At 46.0% G+C, this 23804-nt stretch overlaps 1 protein-coding gene across 2 annotated transcripts in view; it reads left to right on the top strand.

Annotated features, from left to right (window-relative positions):
• The window catches only part of LOC127494869 (uncharacterized), a 44523-nt gene that overhangs the window by 16789 nt on the left and 3930 nt on the right, over positions 1-23804 (top strand). The window contains exon 1 of one of the 2 annotated variants that reach the window (XM_051861055.1): positions 15218-15393. The exons of the other annotated variant lie outside the window; for it this stretch is intronic. Within the exon in view, the coding sequence (XP_051717015.1) occupies positions 15351-15393 (43 nt within the window). The 5' untranslated portion in view covers positions 15218-15350. Of the gene's footprint in view, positions 1-15217; positions 15394-23804 lie in introns of those variants that run through there. 2 annotated transcript variants of the gene reach the window in all.

Here is a 23804-nt window from a genome sequence, read left to right as displayed (position 1 = left end):
CGCCACCTCTGGTGTTTCGGGGCGCAGCGGTTCCCACCGAATTAGTGACGCAGTGTTCACAAAAACACGACGCTGCGTCACATCCTCTGAGGAGGATAAATTTACATCAAAAATGTGCTGTGAACAAAACACCAGAGGCCAGCCTCGAGAGGCTGGTTCCCTTAGTAGATTTTCTGGTAGAGTGGAAATCTCTTCAAAATATCTCACGTTGGGTCCTGCAGATTATACACAAAGGTTACAAAATCCAGTTTTGGTGCCATCCACCTCTGTTCAAAGGAGTGCTGCAAACATCAGTGCTTCCTCAGCAGGCTCTGGTGTTGGAGCAAGAAATAAGAACCCTATTAGCAAAGGAGGCTATAGAGAGGGTTCCGGTTGCCGACAGGGAGTCGGGGTTTTACAGCCGGTATTTCTTGGTTCCAAAAAAGGATGGGGGGTTGCGCCCTATTTTAGATCTAAGACATCTGAATCGAGCAGTACGAAAGCTAAAATTCAAGATGCTGACGATAAGTCAAATCGTGACTCAAATCAAATCCGAGGATTGGTTTGTCACAATAGATCTCAAGGACGCATACTTCCATATCTCCATCCTTCCACAGCACAGGAAGTTCCTGAGGTTCGCTTTCGGGGACGAGGCGTACCGATTTCGGGTTCTTCCGTTCGGCCTAGCTCTCTCACCCCGCACATTCACGAAATGCGTAGATGCAGCACTGGCCCCGCTCAGGCTGCAGGGCATACGCATCCTGAATTATATCGACGACTGGTTGATTTTAGCACAGTCAGAGGAGATGGCGGTTCGGCATCGAGATGTCGTTCTCGCGCATATTCAGAAATTGGGGTTGAGACTGAATGCAAAGAAAAGCGTGCTTACTCCACGACAGAGGACCACTTTTCTTGGTGTTGTTTGGGATTCAGTGATAATGCAAGCATGTCTCTCTCCAGTTCGCATCACTGCCATTCTATCAGCCATGAAAGAATTGAAGCTAGGCCAGTCACGCACTGTAAAGCAGTTTCAGAGACTGCTGGGTCTGATGGCAGCAGCGTCCAACGTGATATCTTTTGGCCTGCTGTACATGAGACCCTTACAGTGGTGGCTCAGGACCAAAGGGTTCTCCCCGAGGGGCAACCCACTTCGTATGATCAAGATCACGTGGCGCTGTCTCCACGCCTTGATCATATGGAAGAAAAATTGGTTCCTGTCCCAGGGCCCTGTGTAAGGAGCTCGATGTCGCCGTGTCACTCTGACGACGGACGCTTCTCTCACAGGCTGGGGAGCGGTAATGGAAGGCCGCTCAGCTCAGGGTCTGTGGAAGACTCATCAGCTCTCATGGCACATAAATTGCCTGGAGATGATGGCGGTCTTCAATGCGTTGAAGTTCTTCCTTCCAGACCTGAGGGGCCATCATGTGCTAGTCAGGACGGACAACACATCAGTGGTCTCGTATATAAATCGAAAGGGGGTCTGCGGTCGCGCCCATTATACATCCTGTGGTCTCTGGGGAAGATGCTCTCCTTGAGAGCTATCTACATTCCAGGGACTCAGAATATTGGAGCAGACATCCTGTCGAGGCAGGGGCTGAGGCCAGGGGAATGGAGACTTCACCCGGAGGTGGTGAAGCTCATATGGGAGATTTATGGCCAAGCGGAAGTGGATCTGTTCGCGTCTCAGGATACGACGCACTGTCCACTTTGGTTCTCCCTCACACATCCAGCTCCTCTGGGACTGGATGCCATGGTACAGGCGTGGCCGAGGCTGCGTCTGTATGCATTTCCCCCAGTTGCTCTGCTCCCAGAAGTTCTGGAGAAGATTCGCCGGGAAGGGATAAGTCTACTGTTAGTAGCACCTCACTGGCCGAGCCGCATATGGTTTTCGGACCTGATAGCTCTTCTCGATGGCTCACCTTGGAAGATTCCGATCAGGAGGGACCTCCTGTCTCAGGCGGGGGGCACAATTCTCCATCCCCGTCCAGAAATGTGGAATCTGTGGGTTTGGCCTCTGAGGGGGCCAAACTCATAGAGGCTGGTCTCTCAACTGAGGTTGTAGAGACCATTCTTCAATCCAGAGCTCCTTCCACGAGGAAACTATACGCTTTGAAGTGGAAACTTTTCACTTCCTGGTGTCAAGAACGGCAGTTGGATCCAGTCTACTGCCCGATAGGTTCAGTACTTGAGTTCCTACAGTGCCGCTTCTCATCTGGGTTAACCCCATCTACACTTAAAGTATATGTTTCAACTATATCTGCTTACCATGCCCATGTGGATGGTACTACTGTCGGGAAGAACCCATTGGTTATTCGTTTCCTCCGTGGCACCCAGAGGCTGAGGCCTGCAATGCGCACGAGGGTCCCTGCTTGGGATTTGGCCATTGTGTTGGAAGGCCTATCTACAGCTCCATTTGAGCCACTTGAGTCAGTCTCAGATAAGTTCCTGACACTTAAGACTGTCTTCCTTCTTGCTATATCGTCCCTTAAGAGAGTAGGAGACCTTCAGGCCCTTTCAGTGTCCCCAACCTGTCTTGAGTTTGCGCCGGGGATGGTCAAAGCCTTCCTCTACCCCAAACCTGGGTATATCCCTAAGGTTTTGACTAATGTTCCAAGGCCTATTGTGCTGCAAGCTTTTTGTCCTCCTCCATTTGTTACCCCAGACCAGGAGAAACTGAATCTACTGTGTCCAGTGTGAGCACTGGACACATATGTCCACAGAGCAGCCCTGTGGAGGAAAGCAGACCAGTTATTTGTGTGCTTTGGACCACATAACAGGGGTCGTCCTGCCTCTAAACACACTGTAAGCAAGTGGATAGTTGAGGCTATTTCGCTCGCTTACGAGGTCTCTGGCCAGCAGTGTCCTTTAGCTGTCAGAGCGCATTCAACTAGGAGTATGGCGGCCTCCAAGGCCTTAATTTCGGGGGTTTCCCTCAAAGAAATTTGCGATGCGGCCGGTTGGTCCTCGCCTCTCACTTTTGTGAGATATTATGACCTTGACCTGGATGCAGCTCCAGGATCATCGGTGTTACTGTCCTAAGTGTGCCACAGTTTCACACAGACAGGTATTTGTGATTATGGCGTTTTGGTATATCGTTCCCAAAGCGATCCTATCGGACGCAGCGTGAGTTCCCTCGAAAGGGAACGTCTCAGGTTACGTATGTAACCATAGTTCCCTGAGAAAGGGAACGAGACGCTGCGTCGCGTTGCCATACTCCCTGCATCCCTGTGATCGATTTGCTTCGGCAGTTTGAGCTGAAGCCGGTCTCGCCGGATGTGTATTTATCCTTTCCTGGTCGTGACGTCACCCGCCCGTGACGTTCACTCTCGCCATTGGACTAGTTGACAGACGTGCATCAGACGCTATCACGCTGAGGGCGTTCCCAAAGCGATCCTATCGGACGCAGCGTCTCGTTCCCTTTCTCAGGGAACTATGGTTACATACGTAACCTGAGACGATTTTTTTTCAAGAATAACATTTATAAACATATTTATGAACTTAAAAGAATTTATGTCTAGAAGTTCTGAACTTTTTTCTTAAGATTTTCATTACTGCTGCCCCTGAGCGCTAATGGGCAAAGATGGCATGAATGAGATGGATAGAGAACTGCAGGTGTTAAAGACATGTTCAACACAGGACAGAAAACTGCACATGTTTTTGATCTGGATGATTATTTGAGAGCTGAGATCAGATCAAGAGTCTGTCTGATACGAGCCTTCTGTTGAACTCTAATTCTGGTAATGTTTGTGAAATATGTGTCTGATTTCTCTCTCTCTCTCTCTCTCTCTCTCTCTCTCTCTCTCTCTGTGTGTGTGTGTGTGTGTGTGTGTTTTTTGTTCTTCAGGTCTGGAGTTTAACTGTAGTTTTTATCAGTCAGATCCCTGTTACGCAGCTCTGGGACACAAACTCAATCTGCTGATGGTGGATGCTAGTAGATATAACCTGAAGATACAAAAGATAATAAGCAGCACAGAAAATGATCCAGTTTGTAGAGTAAAGAATGACAGGATGAAGGAATGTGATCTTTTCAATAACAGACCTGAAGTGTCAGTCATTAATGGGACTCTGATAATAAACCGTGTGATCAGAGCAGATTCAGGGACTTACAGATTATATCTCGAAAACTCAGAAGGCACAGAAACATCTACAGATCTTCAAGTGATTGTTGAAGGTACAGTAACTCTCTCATCAGACTCATTACAATCTCATGTTCTCCAAAGATCTCACTCTCATGCAAATCAATCAGATGAATCTCTGTGAAGGTTTTTATTCATGTAACACACAGTAACACACTACATACTCCAGGAATAGTATGAGTAATGTGGAAGTATGGCATTCTACTACAAATCAGTGTTATTTTACTTTCTATTTTAGTGTTAATATAGTTTTATAGTTTACAGTATTACTTTGAAATAGCTTTCACTTTTATATTTTTTAGTTTTCATGTTATTTTTTTTGCAAATATTGCTATTTAGGTTTAATTTATTTTTATTTCAGTTTAGTTTTTATTTATTTCTAGTTAATAATTTTAGTGTTTCAGCTTAAACTTGTCACAGACACGCCAGGCTCCACCGCTCACCAATCACAGCGCACAGACTCTCCAGAGTACTGATCACCCGCACCTGCACCTCATCATCACTGCAATCACCACCCGCATAAAACCCACACACTCACACACAGTCTTTGTCCGGTCTCGTTTGCATTACGTCTCATCTGTATGCTTACCTCAAGGACTCCAACCGAACTACTTACCTGTCTCCAGCGTCTCCTGTTCTCCTCGTGTGATTCCCCTCTGTGTGTGAGTGTTCCTGGTCTCCAGTGTCAAGTTTCTCCAGCGTCTTCCGAAACCACCCGTGTCTACAATCAACAAGGACAGTATCACTTCTCTGCACTCTCCACTTCATTCATCTCATCGCACTTCATTCACCTGCACCACTGTTTACTCTTGCTGGTATCTAATAAACGTCTCTACCTGTTATATCTGCCTCGGTCCCTTCTGTACTGTAACAGAAGACCGGACCATAACAGCGAGATACCAGCATGAGCCACCCGGACCCGTTTCAAGAGCTCGTGGACGCCCTGCGCCGAGCACTCACCTCCGGCACCACACATCACCTGCTCCAGCGATCACTTCCGCAAACACCGTCTCCACTCCTTCACCGCCGGTGCACGCCAGTCCCATGGCCAAACCAGCGCTCTACTCTGGCTCGGCGGAGGACCGCAGCGGATTCCTCCTGCAGTGCGCACTGGTCCTGGAGATGCAACCGCACCTCTACCCCACTGATACCACCAAGGTAGCGTTCATTATTTCTCACCTGCAAGGCAAAGCGCTGCAGTGGGCCGACTCCATCTGGTCCCAGAACAGTCCAGTCACACAATCCTATTCCAGTTTCGTCACCCATTTCCGGGAGGTCTTCGGAAAGCCCACGTCTGACTCTTCGATCGGTGAGAAATTATATAACTTAAAACAAGGCTCCATGACTGTGAATGAGTATGCTTTGCAGTTTAGAACGCTAGCTGCCTCCAGTGGATGGAACGAACAGGCAATAATTACCACCTATCGCCAAGGATTGGATCCTCGCGTCCATCCGCTTCGCCACCCGTATGCAGTCGTGTATCGAAGAACACCAGGGCCAGTCGCTATTCAACACTCTCCTCCGTCGACCAGAGTCCGTCAGCCCTCCAGAACCAGCCAACGAGCCTATGCAAGTGGAAAACTCCCGTTTATCGTCTGCAGAGAGACAACGGCGGCTGACCCTGAATCTTTGTTTATACTGTGGTTTACCTGGGCATGTACTCTCCTCATGCCCAACCCGTCCTCCACGTCCCATGGTGAGTGCAATCCTTCCCTCCATGAATAAATTGAAACCACTCACTATTGTAAACCTTACTGCCGCTGATGTGTCTCTTCCAGTGGTGGCGCTCCTCGACTCAGGGTCAGCCGGCAACTTCATCTCCGGCGCCCTCTGCAGACAACTCAAGCTCAAGACCACGCCTTCTCCGACTATCTACCAGATCCATTCTGTAACGGGAAAACTTCTCACTAAGAAGCGTGTAAGTCGCTGTGCTGGCCCTCTCCAGCTGCGGATCGGCGTGTTGCACCAAGAATCCATCTATCTGCTGGTTCTGGAGGATTCCACCTCTGACGTGATCATAGGGCGTCCCTGGTTGGAGCAACATAACCCTGTCATCTCCTGGGGCAGCGGAGAGATCCTGAAGTGGGGCGAAACCTGTTTCTCCTCCTGTATCTCCAGAGTTCCCGTTTCATCGTCTCCTCGCTCCAAAGAAATCTCCCTCTGCGCCACGTCCATCGAGAGCCCTGTGGAAAACCGCTCTGTAGAAATTCCATCCTGTTACGCCCCCTTCAGCGACGTCTTCTGCCCACAGCGAGCCTCCAAGCTGCCTCCTCATCAGCCATGGGACTGTGCTATTGATCTGCTTCCGGGTGAGCCAGTGCCCAGGGGAAGGATCTACCCCCTGTCCATCCCGGAGGAGAAGGCCATGGAGGATTACATCAAGGAAGCTCTAGACCAGGGATACATCCGTCCGTCTACTTCCCCTGCTGCTTCGAGCTTCTTTTTTGTGGCAAAGAAGGACGGAGGCTTGCGGCCATGCATCGACTACCGCTCACTCAATAAGATCACTGTCAAGTTCCGTTATCCCCTTCCTCTCGTCCCAGCGGCCCTGGAACATCTCCGTGGTGCCACTGTGTTCACGAAGCTGGACCTCCGCAGCGCGTACAACCTCATCCGGATACGTGAGGGGGACGAGTGGAAGACCGCCTTCGTGACACCTACTGGCCACTACGAATACCTCGTTATGCCGTATGGCCTGGTCAATGCCCCCTCCGTATTCCAGGATTTCATCCACGAGGTGCTCCGGGAGTTCCTCCATCGTTTTGTCCTGGTCTACATCGACGACATTCTGATATACTCCCGGAGCTTGGCCGAACATCGCCACCACATTGCGGAGGTCCTCAAACAGCTCCGGAAATTCCACCTCTTCCTCAAAGCCGAGAAGTGCTCATTCCATCAGCCCTCCGTGCACTTCTTAGGCTACATCATTGACCACAGTGGCATCCGGATGGACGAGGGGAAGGTGGAAGTCATCAACCTGGCCCACTCCATCCACAGTCAAAGAACTCCAACGTTTCCTCGGATTTGCAAACTTCTATCGCCGGTTTATCAAAGATTACAGCTCCATCGCCCATCCACTCACCAACCTTCTCAGAAATAAGCCCAAGTCTCTGTCCTGGACTCCAGCTGCCACCAACGCCTTTGAAGCTCTGAAGGAAGCCTTCACCACCGCTCCCCTCCTCGTCCACCCTAACCCAGACCTGCCCTTCGTGGTAGAGGTGGACGCTTCCACCACCGGAGTGGGGGCGGTACTCTCCCAGCAGCAGGGGAATCCAAGTAGACTTCACCCATGCGCCTTCTTCTCCCGCAAGCTCAACCCGGCGGAGGCCAATTACGACATTGGGAACCGCAAGCTGCTGGCTGTGAAGTTGGCCCTTGAAGAGTGGAGGCATTGGTTGGAGGGAGCCAAACACCCCTTCCTGGTTCTCACCGACCACAAAAATTTGGAGTATCTCAAGGCTGCAAAGAGATTGAACCCACGACAAGCCCGCTGGGCTTTATTCTTCACCCGCTTCGACTTTTCCATCTCCTACCGACCAGGTTCCAAAAATGTGAAAGCAGATGCCCTCTCTCGACTCCATGCTCCTGACGAACCTCCAGAGGAACCAGAAACCATCCTCCCAAGATCTATCCTTGTAAGCCCCATCACCTGGTCGGAGGAGACTTTACCCTCCTCCAATGCCTCCACCAACGCTCCGTCGGGTTGTCCACCAGGCTTGCGCTACATCACCAGGACACAGCGCACTCCACTTATTCACTCTGCTCACTCGTCACTTGGCACTGGCCACCCGGGGGTCAATGAAACCCTCTCGTTGCTCAAAGAACGCTTCTGGTGGCCCAACATGGCATCGGATGTCAGAAGGTACGTGCAGGGCTGTAGGGAGTGCGCCATCTCCAAGAGCCCACGCCATCTTCCATCCGACAAGCTCCATCCTCTGCCCGTTCCCAATCGACCCTGGTCACACCTAGGAGTGGACTTTCTCACCGACCTGCCAGTATCCGATGGTTTCACCTGCATCCTCGTCATCGTAGATCGTTTCTCCAAATCATGTCGTTTGATTCCCCTGAGGGGTTTACCCACTGCTATGGAGACCGCTGAACTGATGTTCAATCACGTGTTCAGATACTTCGGAATCCCAGAGGACATCGTCTCTGACAGGGGACCCCAATTCACCTCACGGGTGTGGAAGGCCTTCTTCTCGCTCCTAGGTGTGGCCGTCAGTCTCTCATCGGGCTACCATCCCCAATCGAACGGGCAGACGGAGAGGAAGATCCAGGAGATCGGCCGCTTCCTCCGTACCTTCTGTCACGGCCACCAGAACTCTTGGAGCCAGTACCTGGGTTGGGCCGAGTATGGTCAAAACTCCCTGCGTCAGCCATCTACTGGACTCACCCCTTTTCAGTGCGTACTTGGTTTCCAACCCCCTCTGTTCCCCTGGACTGGGGAACCATCGGACGTTCCAGCGGTGGATTACTGGTTCCGAGAGAGCGAGAGGGTCTGGGACTCAGCTCACCATCAACTACAGCGGGCCCTGCGCAGACGCAGGATGACAGCCGACCTTCGTCGGTCCAAGACTCCCTCCTACCAACCGGGACAGAAGGTCTGGCTGTCAACTCGGGACATCAGACTGCGTCTGCCCTGCAAAAAATTGAGTCCCAGATTCATTGGCCCGTTCACCATCACCAAGCAGATCAACCCTGTCACTTACCAGCTCCAACTCCCTCCACAATACAGAATTCATCCCACATTCCACGTCTCACTCCTCAAACCTCACCACCCCTCTGTTCCTCTCTCCAGAGGGCCTGGCGTTGCAGCTGACGAACCCCCCCTTCCACTCATCCTGGAGGACGGAGCTGCATATGAGGTTCGCGAGATCTTGGACTCCCGACGCCGTGGTGGTCTACTAGAATATCTCGTGGACTGGGAAGGCTACGGCCCTGAGGAACGCTCTTGGGTTCCCAGAAACGACATACTCCACCGGCTCCCCACGGCTCACCAATCACAGCGCACAGACTCTCCAGAGTACTGATCACCCGCACCTGCACCTCATCATCACTGCAATCACCACCCGCATAAAACCCACACACACACACAGTCTTCGTCCGGTCTCGTTTGCATTACGTTTCATCTGTATGCTTACCTCAAGGACTCCAACCGAACTACTTACCTGTCTCCAGCGTCTCCTGTTCTCCTCGTGTGATTCCCCTCTGTGTGTGAGTGTTCCTGGTCTCCAGTGTCAAGTTTCTCCAGCGTCTTCCGAAACCACCCGTGTCTACAATCAACAAGGACAGTATCACTTCTCTGCACTCTCCACTTCATTCATCTCATCGCACTTCATTCACCTGCACCACTGTTTACTCTTGCTGGTATCTAATAAACGTCTCTACCTGTTATATCTGCCTCGGTCCCTTCTGTACTGTAACAAAACTTACGTTTTCCAACTAATATTTATATTTTATTTTATTTCATTTCAGGTTCATTTCAATTAACAGAAAAGTTTTAATAGTTTTAGTCAATGATAATAACCCTGCTACAGCAATTTAACAGATTGATTGATTGTTTGTGTTGTTTCCAGAGAGTTCAGTGTCTGTGGTGTTTGTGCTGCTCTGGTGTTTTCAGCTGATGTTTCTGTTGGGTCTGTTAGGAGGTTTTCACATCTACATGAGACACAAGTCAGGTCAGAGACATTTTTCATCATCATTATGGATCTGACATGCAAATATTAAGAGTGTGAAGATGATGATGAGAATCTGATGCTTTTAGGAAAGAAACAGGAAGATCAACAAGTGAGAATGAGAAGATTTAGAGAAGGACATGAACACACAGCAGAAGATTGATGAGACCAGCAGCAGATCTCATCACATCTATGAGAAATCACTTCAGAACGTCCGAGACTTTCACATCCATCCGACATTAATTTTACACATCTGGAGTTATTTATTTACTTATTTCACTTCACAAGATCTTTGTCATTATAGAATATTGCTAAACACATCGTTCTTTAAGAATCGTAAATTAAATATGTGTTGAAATTGATAAGATTAACTTGGTATTGAGTGAAATGAAATGAAAATAAAATAATTTGAAATGAAACTGTTTTTGCTGTCAAAAGCTCGTTGGATTTTTTAAAATGTATTTAATATAGACCTAGTCAATTTTATTTCAGAAAGTGCACATGAATCAAATTTAAACAAGTTTACAATATAAAAACAATAAATCTAAGATATCAAATTATAAAATTAACTTTAGTAAATGAGTCCAGTTGTAACTCGTTTCCTCCTGCAGATGTCACTAGAAACCAGGAAAGTGTCTTTTCTTTCACACTTAATTCAAACATTACATTATGGACTTGTGTGTTTATTTCTATAAAGATTATTTGACAGATTTAAAACTGAACTACAGATCTTTAGCCTCTCTATTCTCACCTGTGAATGAAACATAAAATCACATGTCATGTGTGGAGCAGTTTGAAGTCAGTAGTGTTTTGCTCTTCTGAGGGTTTGAGGAATCGTCTGATGATCAGCGTATCAGAGCGGATCTGTCCGGATCTCATCATGTAGCTGTAGATAATTCATCTTTCACATGCTTGCATAGGTGGCTTTCAGAGTCTTGAAAGAAACCGAAAGAACACTGAATTTGAGTGATAAAGGATTCATGATTAAGTGCAAATAAACATGGCAGTTTTAATTACTTGGTTAATACTTTTGTGCTTAATGATGAGAGTCACTTCAGCATCTGAAAGCATCCAGTCCTGCCTCCACATCTCTGTTTCTTCTGTTTCAGAGTCTCTTTACTTTTGACAGTGGAAATGTTCAAAGTGTTGTTTTTCATGTGGAAAAAAAAAAAAAGAAAGAAAGAAGGAAAGAAATCAAGTTCATACATATATCTCGAACCAAACCAAAACTCTTTAGGGACATTTTTTAGACCAATCAACATGAAATATCATGGCAAGATCAAATGTTTGAGAGCCTCAGACAAGAGATTGAGGATGACTGTGAGTCTGGGGAAGAATTATTTAAGACAGTTTTACTAAAAATGCATGCACATTTTTGACCGTAGAGTTGAGACTGTGTGATGATGTCCTGCCTCCATCTTTCCTAGAGCTCCAGTAATGTGCTTCCCAACTCTGACTGAAGTCTATGGTCCCTCCAAGGATGTTCTAATTCTTACATATGTGTCTTTGAGAAGCTCACTTTCCTGCTCATAAATTTTCTTTGAGAGATCAGTTCCGTTACTACAGACCGTCCGTACTGTAAAGAACAAACACCACAATTAATAAACATATTTTTTTCATGTGATTCAGTGAGAGAAACATTGAGGATTTACTGACCGCTGAACAACAAGGATGTACGATCATAACAAGAGCTGAAGCAGAAGATCACCTAGTTGTGTTTCAGTGTCTGTTGGTAGATTTGATTAACTGACTTGTAACGAACAGTGCAGAAGAAACATATACAAGTCAGCTGAAAGGACACAAATGTTGCAAAAGTTGCAAATTCAAAAAATGTAACAGTTTGGGTACAGTGATTTGTCCCTGAAACCATAGATATATATGTTGCTTTACATATGTCATCCCCCGTATTGGAACAGTTAAATCCAGTCTGTGACACTCGAGACAGAGCTTGACATTAACTTTTTTACTTGGAAGCACTGGTGCTCCCAACTTCCAAAACTTTGGAACACCACAACTAATTTATATTTATATATAATACATTAAGTCTTGTCATTCAATTGTCCGAGTAAAAAAAGTTGCTTGTCCGTAAAAAAATTGGATTTTTATGTTGTAAATATAATTTATTCTAAAGCAATATTCTCATCAGTGTTCAATCAGCTTTGACATATTAAATCTGCACATTTATGATATTTACCATGAGGCTTTTTTTTTTTTTTTTTTACCTTTATAAAAGGCTTTCTTCCCCCTAATCTTATTAAATGTATGCTGCATCTGTCATTTCAAATTATTAAATTTGATCAATATTCAATTAGAATAATAAGACACCATAGGGCTGTTATGATCAAATTAAATTAATTTACAATGAAAAATTGATAATCTTTTAAATTTTACAAATTAGAAATGTTGGGGGAAAAATTATACTTTTAAACATGAAACTAAACCGCCAGTAGGTGGCGGCAAGTGACCGTCTTAATGAGTGAGTCATTGAGTCATTAATTCAAATGATTCGTTCAAACGGCTGATTCATTCAAGAATGAGGCTGTTGTTTATGAATGGGCCATTGAATCTTTGACTCAACCGATTCGTCCAAAACGCTGAATCATTCAGTAATGAAAACAGGCTGAGTGTTGCTGTGAGATGCGCTATGGTTCTGCTGTGATCTTTGTTTGGAACTATTTTCTCTACTGAAACAGAACAAAAATATAATTTAGTCAATGTTAAGTCTAAAATGTAAGTGATTTAATTTTAACTACTTGTTTATTGAACTGTTGTATGAAATCGACGATATTCAGGAAAGCACTCTGGTTGTGTGATGTTGATTATCTGTATCATATGTTATAAAAACTCAACTTTTTGAATTTTTACCTCAGTATGTGAGATTCTTGCTTGTGCTGCGCTCATTTGTTTCGATGAAGTTTAATTGGTTATGTGATAGAGCGGTGGACCAGATACTGTATCAGTTCACAGCAGGCACATACTGCGCTGTAATTAAGCAAACGTTTTGTAGAGAAATGAAAACAGGTCGCAGCTCAACAATTATTTTCACTCGCACACATGCTCCCAAATATACAGTGGGTACGGAAAGTATTCAGACCCCCTTAAATTTTTCACTCTTTGTTATATTGCAGCCATTTGCTAAAATCATTTAAGTTCATTTTTTTCCTCATTAATGTACACACAGCACCCCATATTGACACGAAAAACACAGAATTGTTGACATTTTTGCACATTTATTAACAAAGAAAAACTGAAATATCACATAGTCCTAAGTATTCAGACCCTTTGCTGTGACACTCATATATTTAACTCAGGTGCTGTCCATTTCTTCTGATCATCCTTGAGATGGTTCTACACCTTCATTTGAGTCCAGCTGTGTTTGATTATACTGATTGGACTTGATTAGGAAAGCCACACACCTGTCTATATAAGACCTTACAGCTCACAGTGCATGTCAGAGCAAATGAGAATCATGAGGTCAAAGGAACTGCCTGAAGAGCTGAGAGACAGAATTGTGGCAAGGCACAGATCTGGCCAAGGTTACAAAAAAATTTCTGCTGCACTTAAGGTTCCTAAGAGCACAGTGGCCTCCATAATCCTTAAATGGAAGACGTTTGGGACGACCAGAACCCTTCCTAGAGCTGGCCATCCGGCCAAACTGAGCTATCGGGGGAGAAGAGCCTTGGTGAGAGAGGTAAAGAAGAACCCAAAGATCACTGTGGCTGAGCTCCAGAGATGCAGTCGGGAGATGGGAGAAAGTTGTAGAAAGTCAACCATCACTGCAGCCCTCCACCAGTCGGGGCTTTATGGCAGAGGGGCCCGACGGAAGCCTCTCCTCAGTGCAAGACACGTGAAAGCCCACATGGAGGACTCCAAGATGGTGAGAAATAAGATTCTCTGGTCTGATGAGACCAAGATAGAACTTTTTGGCCTTAATTCTAAGCGGTATGTGTGGAGAAAACCAGGCACTGCTCATCACCTGTCCAATACAGTCCCAACAGTGAAGCATGGTGGTGGCAGCATCATGCTGTGGGGGTGTTTTTCAGCTGCAGGGACAGGACGACTGGTTGCAATCGAGGGAAAGATGAATGCGGCCAAGTACAGGGATATCCTGGACGAAAACCTTCTCCAGAGTGCTCAGGACCTCAGACTGGGCCGAAGGTTTACCTTCCAACAAGACAATGACCCTAAGCACACAGCTAAAATAACGAAGGAGTGGCTTCACAACAACTCCGTGACTGTTCTTGAATGGCCCAGCCAGAGCCCTGACTTAAACCCAATTGAGCATCTCTGGAGAGACCTAAAAATGGCTGTCCACCAACGTTTACCATCCAACCTGACAGAACTGGAGAGGATCTGCAAGGAGGAATGGCAGAGGATCCCCAAATCCAGGTGTGAAAAACTTGTTGCATCTTTCCCAAAAAGACTCATGGCTGTATTAGATCAAAAGGGTGCTTCTACTAAATACTGAGCAAAGGGTCTGAATACTTAGGACCATGTGATATTTCAGTTTTTCTTTGTTAATAAATCTGCAAAAATGTCAACAATTCTGTGTTTTTCTGTCAATATGGGGTGCTGTGTGTACATTAATGAGGAAAAAAAATGAACTTAAATGATTTTAGCAAATGGCTGCAATATAACAAAGAGTGAAAAATTTAAGGGGGTCTGAAAACTTTCCGTACCCACTGTATTTTGAAGTCGCACACATTAATTTTAGGGAGCATATGCGACTAAAATGGTCACAATTTTGAGCCTTGACTCAAGAGCAAGTTGACTGTGCATCTGCAACCTAGTTATGATATTTATATCTGCAATAGACCTAATAGATGATTTTCACAGCATTTCTGCATATGGATATTGCATATTGGGTAATACATAAAAACACAAATCAGCACATTCTCACCTCTGAAAGTTTATTCCACTTCATCTGGAATTTATATCTCTGTGGTTTTTCAAACCCATCAGAAACTTAAAGACACGTGTTTTTGTTACTTATTTTTTGTTTCAGTGGTTTAATATCAGGAATACTCCACATTTGTGTCTCTATGGAGAAAAACACTAGATATTCTAGATAAATGTCTGATTTTCCATTGTCAGTGATTCAGTTCCAGGCCTCGTTGATTCAAACTTGTTAGAAGACGTGCAAATTGTGACAGATATTTTCTTTAGTAGATGGTTTGTTCATCTACGCATCATCACACCATTTTACTTGCAGTCGATGCTCAGTGATGCTCATTTTAAGCCATGAAGTTATTAAAAGCAACAAATGCGTGACGAAATCAGCTTATTAACATAATAATGTCTTCATGAAAATGTAAAAATGCAGACGCTTAGTTGATGGAAAGCCCCCAACAGGATAGAAAAGAAACATATGTCCTTGTGCAAGACATTCAAACTTCTCCAGTAAATGATGTGAACTTCCTTTTCTCTCAGAAAGTGTGAATATATCGTGAGCACAGATAAGCGTCAGCAGCTTTTCTGTCAGAGTAAGAAGTGATTGTGTGACTGAAGCAGCATCTTCTCTTTTCTGCTGGATTATTGGGCTCTTCTGGACTTTAGAGAAATGAAGCTCATCTTTGGACTGATGCTGCTGAAAACTGCTGCATGTGAGTCGACTTTCAGCTCAAACTCATCTAATGATGAAGCTCTGACATAAAAACACTGTAATATTTCATTAAGAGTGTTTCCAAAAACAATCTGCAGCGATGTAGTAATTGAGTTTTAAATGTTAAACGTTTTCTGTTTTAAGTGTTTACATGTTTTGTTTAGTGTTTTAATAGTGTTTTCTTAACAGTGTACAGTTTGTGAAATAATAACCGGTGAGATAGAAGAATTTAGTTCAGCATGTTTATTAAAGACCCATGAAATCAAAATTGGACTTTTATGGCTTAAAGTTCACTATGGAAATACTAAGGAATCCAAATTCATCACTTCAACTCTTATTATAAATCTCCCCGATTTTAATCTATTACAGCTCTGCATCCACTGATAGATTACAACATATTACTTTAAGGAGTTTGCAAACTAAGTTAGCATTTTATTTTTAAAAGATTATCTGCAGATCTATTCTATGTGTCACATGGTTCAGTGGTTTTCACATGGTTTTCAGCTGCTTCCTCTCTCTCACCACTCATTCTCTCTGTCTGTCTATCCACTCTGTTCTTCTCTCTTTTCTCAGTGATTTCATATCTCTATATTTGCACTCATCTACATATCTTAGTGTACTCCTCAAAGTTACAATATTACTTTTTTTAAAAATATACACACTTAAAGGTGCAGTATGCAAACTCCCAGAATTGTTGAACACTGTTGATAATCGAAATCAACCCAAACAAACCCACCCCTCTCTTCATTGCTCCACCTCCAAAACTGAAGAACACTTCACTTCCCACTCTTAATCGCCTCACTCCGATCTGGTCTTGAACCCTACATGCCGGCGCGCTAACAAGGACACTAAACACTGAATTCTCTTGTGTCAGTCGCTAGTGTGGTATGCAGAGTGTGGTACTGAGTATTTCTCATACAGTTTCTTCTCCTATATATATATTTATATATATATATATATATATATATATATATATATATATATACACTGTATTCCAAATTATTATGCAAGTGACATATCAGTAGGATTTCAGTACAATAAACATTCAGATTTTAGTTTTTCTAAGAAAGTGTTTGTTTATTTATCCATGTCTTTTTAGATAACTGGTATCAATCTCAGACAAAATAATCTGCCAGATCTATGGAAACCCTACTTAGAGGTTGTTCCACATTATTAAGCAAGTCACAGTTCTCATGCAATATGGAGAGGAAGAAAGATCTTTCTGAAGATGAAAAGCATGAAATGGTGCAATGTTGTGCAAAAGGCATGAAAACAACTAATATTGTGTGAAAACTAGTGATTAGTGAGTGATTTAGAGCACAGCAGAACTCGGTCAGATAAAGGCTTATTAAGGAAAATTCCTGTCAAAGAAGTTAATTGTATTAAAAGGACAGCTATAAAAAAGCCAGTGTTGAGCAGCAAACAGGTATTTGAAGCTGCTGGAGTCTCTGGAGTCTTGAGAAGCTCTCCATGCAGGCTGGCAGTTGTGCGTAAAGATGCATTTCAGCCACTCCAAACCAAACCTCACAAAGAGAAACATTTACAGCGGGTGTAGAAATACATTTTCAAACAGTTTTATTTTTCTGTGGTGTTTTTTGCAGCATGGGATAGTGCATTGTATTTCAGAAGGCAGTATCCTCCTTTTTATACCATAGCTGAAAATGATCAGTTATGAACTCCACATATCTTGATGAAGTCATCTTGACACCCTCAGAGACCCTAAAGAGATCTTCCATCTCACTTCCCAATATTCCAGCCCAAATCATCACCCGCCAGCTCCTTGCTGACGTCGCAGTCTTGTTGGAACGTGGTGGCCATTCACCAACCATCCGGAAATCCATCCATTTAGACCATCCATTGTAGTACAGCATTAGTCAGTGAATAAAACTATTTAAAAATTAGTCTTTATGTATTTCTAAACCCACTGTAAATGTTTCTCTTTGTGAGGTTTGGTTAGGAGTGGCTGAAATGCATCTTTACACACAACTGCCAGCCTGCATGGAGAGCTTCTCAAGACTCCAGAGACTCCAGCAGCTTCAAATACCTGTTTGCTGCTCAACACTGGCTTTTTTATAGCTGTCCTTTTAATACAATTAATTTTTTTTTTGACAGGAACTTTCCTCAATAAGCCTTTATCAGTAACGCTTTAGATTACAGCCCGGAAAGTACTGCGTAATTACAACGAATTTACAGCGTAACTGTCGATAATTATAGTGTACCTATAAAGTAAGTACGTGTAAGTATAGGGGAACAATATGTAAAGTCTTGGGAATAAAGGGGGAACAACAAGGAAAATAACAAATTATTTATACTCTAAGTATTTTAGAACTAAGAGGTACTTATACTATTATGATAGACAACAATCTTACGTTTGGGAGCAATTTAGCGAGAAAGTGCACTGATTAAGTTGTTTCAAGGCAAGTAGAAAAAGGCCCCCCAGCATGGGGTAAAAGGCACACTGTATTCATACAAATACTTTAGCTAAAATAATATGTTTTTAATAATGACTCGGTTAATACTTGTTCAAAAGAATCATTTTAGCAATGTTTGTACTATTTTCTGTTTATTTTGATAAATAAAAGAATTCATTTTTGTTCAGTAAATATACTGTCATTAAAATAAGCCTATGTGATATATATTTTTATATATAAAATATAAAAATAGATTTTAAAAATACAGAAATACAGAAACAAAATTATTTTAAAAAGTAAAGATTCTGAAAGCATTGAAGGAGATCCCATAATAGCCTATTTAAGATAGATGTACAGTAGTAACAATAAATTATATTTTTTTATGATATGATTAACATATTTTAAAATATGATTGTTTCATTATAAATATGGGTATTATCTCTAAGATGGATACCCAATTTGATATATGATATTTGCTATGCGAATCTAACCATGTCATGTCAACAAATCAAATGGAAAAGTTAGCCAGCTATTCATTATCATGTTAATTATTGTGCCTTTTGCCCCAACATCAGCGGCGCTTTTTACCCCAAATACCATACTTTTACATATTCACCCGACCCGTTATTGAAAAACTGTTGCTTGAGTTATCTTGAAAAAAACTGAAAATCATTAAGAAGACCTTTGTCTGAAAATACAAACATTAATTTAATGGATTCTTATTTGCTACTTAAATCAACAACATTTAAAAAAAAAAAAACATCAAATATTAGATCAAACTACTCAGAATCAACTTTGCGTTGCGGCCCACGATCGCGTCCAGGATCAGACAAATTTGCACGTGCATTTTGAAAAACGTCTCGGTTACAAAGGTAACCCTCGTTCCCTGAAGGAGGGAACGGAGACGTACGTCGGACAGACCGACGAATAGGAATCTCGCTAGAGAGGCCAATCTACTTCGAGTGTAACTACAACGAGCCAATGCACATTGGCATGCAATCATATGCATCAGCTGCTCGCCTCGCAGCGCGGGTATATAACGAGCAGCAGGTGCGTTGCATCTTCAGGTTTTCGCTGAGGAGCCGAACCGGATAGGCGGCAGCATCAGCGGGGTACAGCGACTGTGGCGACGGGACGTACGTCTCCGTTCCCTCCTTCAGGGAACGAGGGTTACCTTTGTAACCGAGACGTTCCCATTCAGTCGGTCACGTTCGACGTACGTCGGACAGACCGACGAATAGGAATCCCTACCAAAGCGCCACAGGGGCTGCCCTCTTCCAGCGCTCTGTTGTAAGCCACCTGAACCCCCTTGCCTACGGACGGTGGGACAGGGCTAACACAGAGAGTGTCGATCACTGCTGTTCCCCAAAACCCATTCAGTGAGACTATTGGATAACGCTGGGAAAGCGTACCCTTCCGCTGAGAAAGGAACGCTGCGGAAGCCACATCCTTCCCGAAGGAGTTAAGTGGAGAAGTACATATGGACTAACCCGTAGGCTGTACTACATATGGAAGAACTGGGGTGACTCCAACTCGATGAGAGGTGGGTTCTCCCAGAGGGAAAGACACGGGCTTCGTTTAGGAGCAACCGTGGAACTAGACATATGGGATCCCAGTAGGGTCACACATATGGTACCCAGCCTAAACCCGGTTCTCAAGGATACACTGGAGTATTATATTGCCTAGCGCCAGACGCTCCGCCACGTCGGCTGCCGAAGGGAGATCGGAGGACTCAACAGGGTCTGCCTTGTAGGGACTCTCTGGAGAAAAAAGCGCATGTAAGCGCAGCAAGCCGACACTAAGCCGGGGCCTCTCCGTGCCTCTGACCTGAGGTGAGAACACGGGAGGAGACCGGCTCGACACGAAGGCTATAGAACCTAGCGAACGTGTTAGGTGTCGCCCAGTCCGCAGCTCTACAGATGTCTGTTAGCGAGGCGCCACGAGCCAGCGCCCAGGAAGATGCGACGCCTCTCGTGGAGTGCACATGCGACCTGAGCGGGCAGGGCACGCCCTGAGCTTGGTAAGCCAGGGCGATGGCATCCACTATCCAGTGGGCCATCCTCTGCTTGGAGACAGCCTTTCCCTTCTGCTGTCCTCCGTAACAGACAAGAGCTGGTCTGAGATCCTGAAGCTTTGAGTTCTGTCTATGTACAGTCGCAAAGCGCGAACTGGACAGAGCAAAGCCAGGGCTGGGTCTGCCTCCTCCGGGGGCAGCGCTTGCAGGCTCACTACCTGGTCCCTGAAGGGAGTGGTAGGAACCTTGGGCACATAGCCAGGCCGGGGTCTCAGTACCACGTGGCCGTCACCCGGCACGATTCGTCGACCGAAAAAGACTGCAGGTCCCCTACCCTCTTGATGGAGGCCAAAGCAACCAGCAGCAAAGTCTTCATAGACAGAGTCTTTAAGTCTGCTGATTGCAAGGGCTCAAAGGGAGCAATCTGAAGTGCTCTCAGCACCAGAGCAAGGTCCCAAGAGGGTATGGAGGGAGGACGAGGAGGATTCAACCGTCTCGCCCCCCTAAGGAACCTGACGACCAGGTCGTGCTGACCAACAGACTTGCCATCTATGTGGTCGTGATAAGCGGAGATAGCAGCAGTATGGTACTTTGAGGGTGGAGGGGGACAGCCTACGCTCCAACCCTTGCTGCAAAAAGGAAAGCACGATTCCGATCGAGCATCTTCGGGGGTCCTCTCGACGAGAAGAACACCACTCGACGAACAGGTTCCACTTCAAGGCGTAAGCCTGTCTCGTAGACGGTGCACGTGCCGAAGTGATGGTGTTAAGTACCTCGGGGGGTAAGTCACCTAGAACCTCTGCATCCCGTCCAGGGACCAGACATGGAGTTTTCAGAGGTCTGGACGCGGGTGCCAGAGAGTGCCCCGTCTCTGAGAAAGAAGGTCCTTCCTCAGAGGAAAGGGCCAGGGAGGGGCTATCGCGAGGAGTGAGAGTTCTGGAAACCAGGTCCGGTTGGGCCAATAGGGCGCAACTAGCAGGACCTGCTCCTCGTCCTCCCTGACTTTGCACAGGGTCTGTGCAAGTAGGCTCACTGGGGGAAACGCATATTTGCGAAGGCCCCGGGGCCAGCTGAGCGCCAGTGCGTCTGTTCCGAGTGTTCCCCGGACAGGGAGTAAAACAACCGGCAATGGGAGGTTTCTGGTGAGGCAAACAGGTCTACCTGAGCCTCTCCGAACTCTCTCCAAATCAGCTGGACCACCTGGGGGTGGAGTCGCCACTCTCCTGGCCGCGCAGCTCGTGATAGCTCGTCGGCCACACGGTTGAGCACACTGGGAATATGAACGGCACGAAGCGACCTCAGATGCTTCTGACTCCAGAGGAGGAGATGGCGGGCGAGTTGCGACATGCGACGGGAGCGTAGACCACCTTGACGGTTGATGTACGCAACGGTCGCAGTGTTGTCCGTACGGACCAGTACATGCTTGCCCCGTAGCGGCCCTTTGAGGCGGCTCAGGGCAAGGCGTACCGCTAGCAACTCGAGCAGCAGCTAGCAGCCCCACCCATCTCTGGGTCACCCGTCTTAGGGGTGATTTTTCACTAACCACTTAAACAGTAGCAGAGACGGGAGGTGTCATCTTCCTGCAGCGGACACAGTAGAGCAGACTGGGCCGGAGTTTTTTTTTTATTCTGCAGGGGACGACACCCTTGGCGACGAGCAGACTGAGGGCCCACGAGGAACTCAATGGTTTGTCGGGGGAGGCTCCCCGGTCTGCCACTAACTGAGGAGAACTGCTGGGCTCAGTCCCCGACAGTGTCACCGAAAAGGCCACCTTGTGAGATGGGAGTGTCGAGAAAGCGTTTAGCTTGACGACCTCTTGCACCTCAGCAAGGTAAGCCAGGGGGGCGCTTCTGGACCACTGAGGTGGACGTCGTCTGGCCGAAGGCCTGCGCCGTGACTTTGATCACGGTTAGTCAACAAGCGCAGCTCAACCCCGGCTCAGAACTACCCTCATGCATAAAGAGTGCCTTGGCCTCACATGCAGGATGGGTGTGGTCTGTGAACAGCCACCCCACCCATAAGGGTAGTGAGAGAGTAAAAACTTATGCAGATTTTGGCACTTTTGGCATTCCATATTTATGGCACCAATATAGCTCCATACTGCCAAGTTTTTCATGCACATCCGGAACACCCGGGAAAGCATGGCTGTAAACTCTGAATCTGAGTCAGCATAAGCACACACCATTACAGTGGGCAGCGTCACCCTCATTTCCAGAGCATAACAGCCCTCTCTCCGATGCTGCAATCGATATCTGACCCTCAGCTGGAGCCCTAAATGGAATGCTAGGTTCCCCTATGAAAAGGACCAGCAATCCAATCCAGAAGCTGCACAGCATGTAATGCGCTAGACGGAGGGGCCCTAGGGGGTTGGTTCCCCGAAGGAACCCCTCAACCTCAAGACACCCAAGCCATTTCACCAAAGTAGACCTCTTCTGGTGCACCAGAGAGGGCGCTACAATGGAGATTAGGCAAGGAGACCGCGCATCTAGAGCGCCGAGCGAGCGCTGGGTTGCCGTGACAACCCGCGCTGCAGCCCGACAGCTCGACGGCACACGACACGCAGAGGAGCGAGAGGTTTGCAGACCCGCGGCTGTGCTTTTACACACAAGCGGCAGCTGGCCAACAACAGAGGGGACTCAAGCTTCCCGGAGAAAGAAGAGTCACGACCGGCGTGTCGACGTGATCGTGTTCTCATACGAAAACATGAACCACCCACGAACATCGTTTCAGCACGCGCCCAGACATGTGAAACAGTGATCGTGGCCGTCAGTGAGGACAGGAAACGACCGCATCCAGAAACACACAAATAGAATGTCATCTTTAAAAAGACGCAAGCTCTATTTGTGTAAGCTCTTTTAGGGACTTTACTCTTTTAGAGTGCTGAAGCACGCAGGTGAACGGCCGCCGCAACACAGACAGGGATTGTGTGCAGCCTGTCGTGTGCTCTTTCTCTCTTTGAAGGCGCTCACTCTTACCAGCCGTAAAAACGGCTTTCAGCGCTCGAAGCGCAACGTACCGGCCGTGAGAACAGCCTTCTGACGCTGTCAAAACAGCTATTTGCTCTATAATGGCAAACGAAACAAAAAACAGAAAATAAAGAGAGGACTTCGACCCCGCTGCTGTGCTGTTCGCCCGCACTCGAAAAAAAAGAGAAGTTCAACCAAAAAGCTTGACTCGTCTTCTAGCAGACACTTGCTTGCAGAGAACAGGAACAAACACCGTTCGGCTCCGAAGCGAAAAGCTGAAGATGCAACGCACCTGCTGCTCGTTATATACCCGCGCTGCGAGGCGAGCAGCTGATGCATATGATTGCATGCCAATGTGCATTGGCTCGTTGTAGTTACACTCGAAGTAGATTGGCCTCTCTAGCGAGATTCCTATTCGTCGGTCTGTCCGACGTACGTCGAACGTGACCGACTGAATGGGAACTGATGTTTAGGAAAGTGCTGCGGCAAGTTTTGTGCCATCTAGTGGTTTATAGGAAAATAATATCAAAGGCGCCTTTAGCCCCGTTGTACCCTATAGATTTTGGGTGAATTTCAGGTCATCTCTGCATGTAGACAGAAGAGATGGGGGAAGAGGGGATGAAGGAAAGGAAATGTAGATTAAGGCAATGATGAGGTGTGATTGCGTCTCAGATGGGGATGCTAATTTTGCAAGAGAGGGTTCAAATGTTAATTTCCTTTGTTTTCTCAAAGAGTAGCCCTCTCTTGGTCTAGACAGTCCAGCATCAGTCTTACACACCAGAGCTCCTCTTGAGTTCAGGGGAGTGAGATTTACCTGCACAGCTCTCACTAGCTGGCCTCCGTTACAGACACAATGCAACGAGTGGATGTCTATTTATCATAGCAGAAGTGAAGTAAAATAATGCTTCATGAAAAATAAAGTGAAGATGATAAACAAACGACAAGGAAGCACAAGAAATGAACATACAGTCAACAACAGTAAATACAAGCAAGAGTTGGTTGCTAGTTGCCAGCAGCACAT

Source organism: Ctenopharyngodon idella, chromosome 14, assembly GCF_019924925.1.
Source record: "Ctenopharyngodon idella isolate HZGC_01 chromosome 14, HZGC01, whole genome shotgun sequence".
Classification (NCBI taxonomy): domain Eukaryota; kingdom Metazoa; phylum Chordata; class Actinopteri; order Cypriniformes; family Xenocyprididae; genus Ctenopharyngodon; species Ctenopharyngodon idella.
The sequence above is the reverse complement of the archived record's forward strand: the minus strand, read 5'-3'. Positions and strand labels throughout refer to the sequence as shown.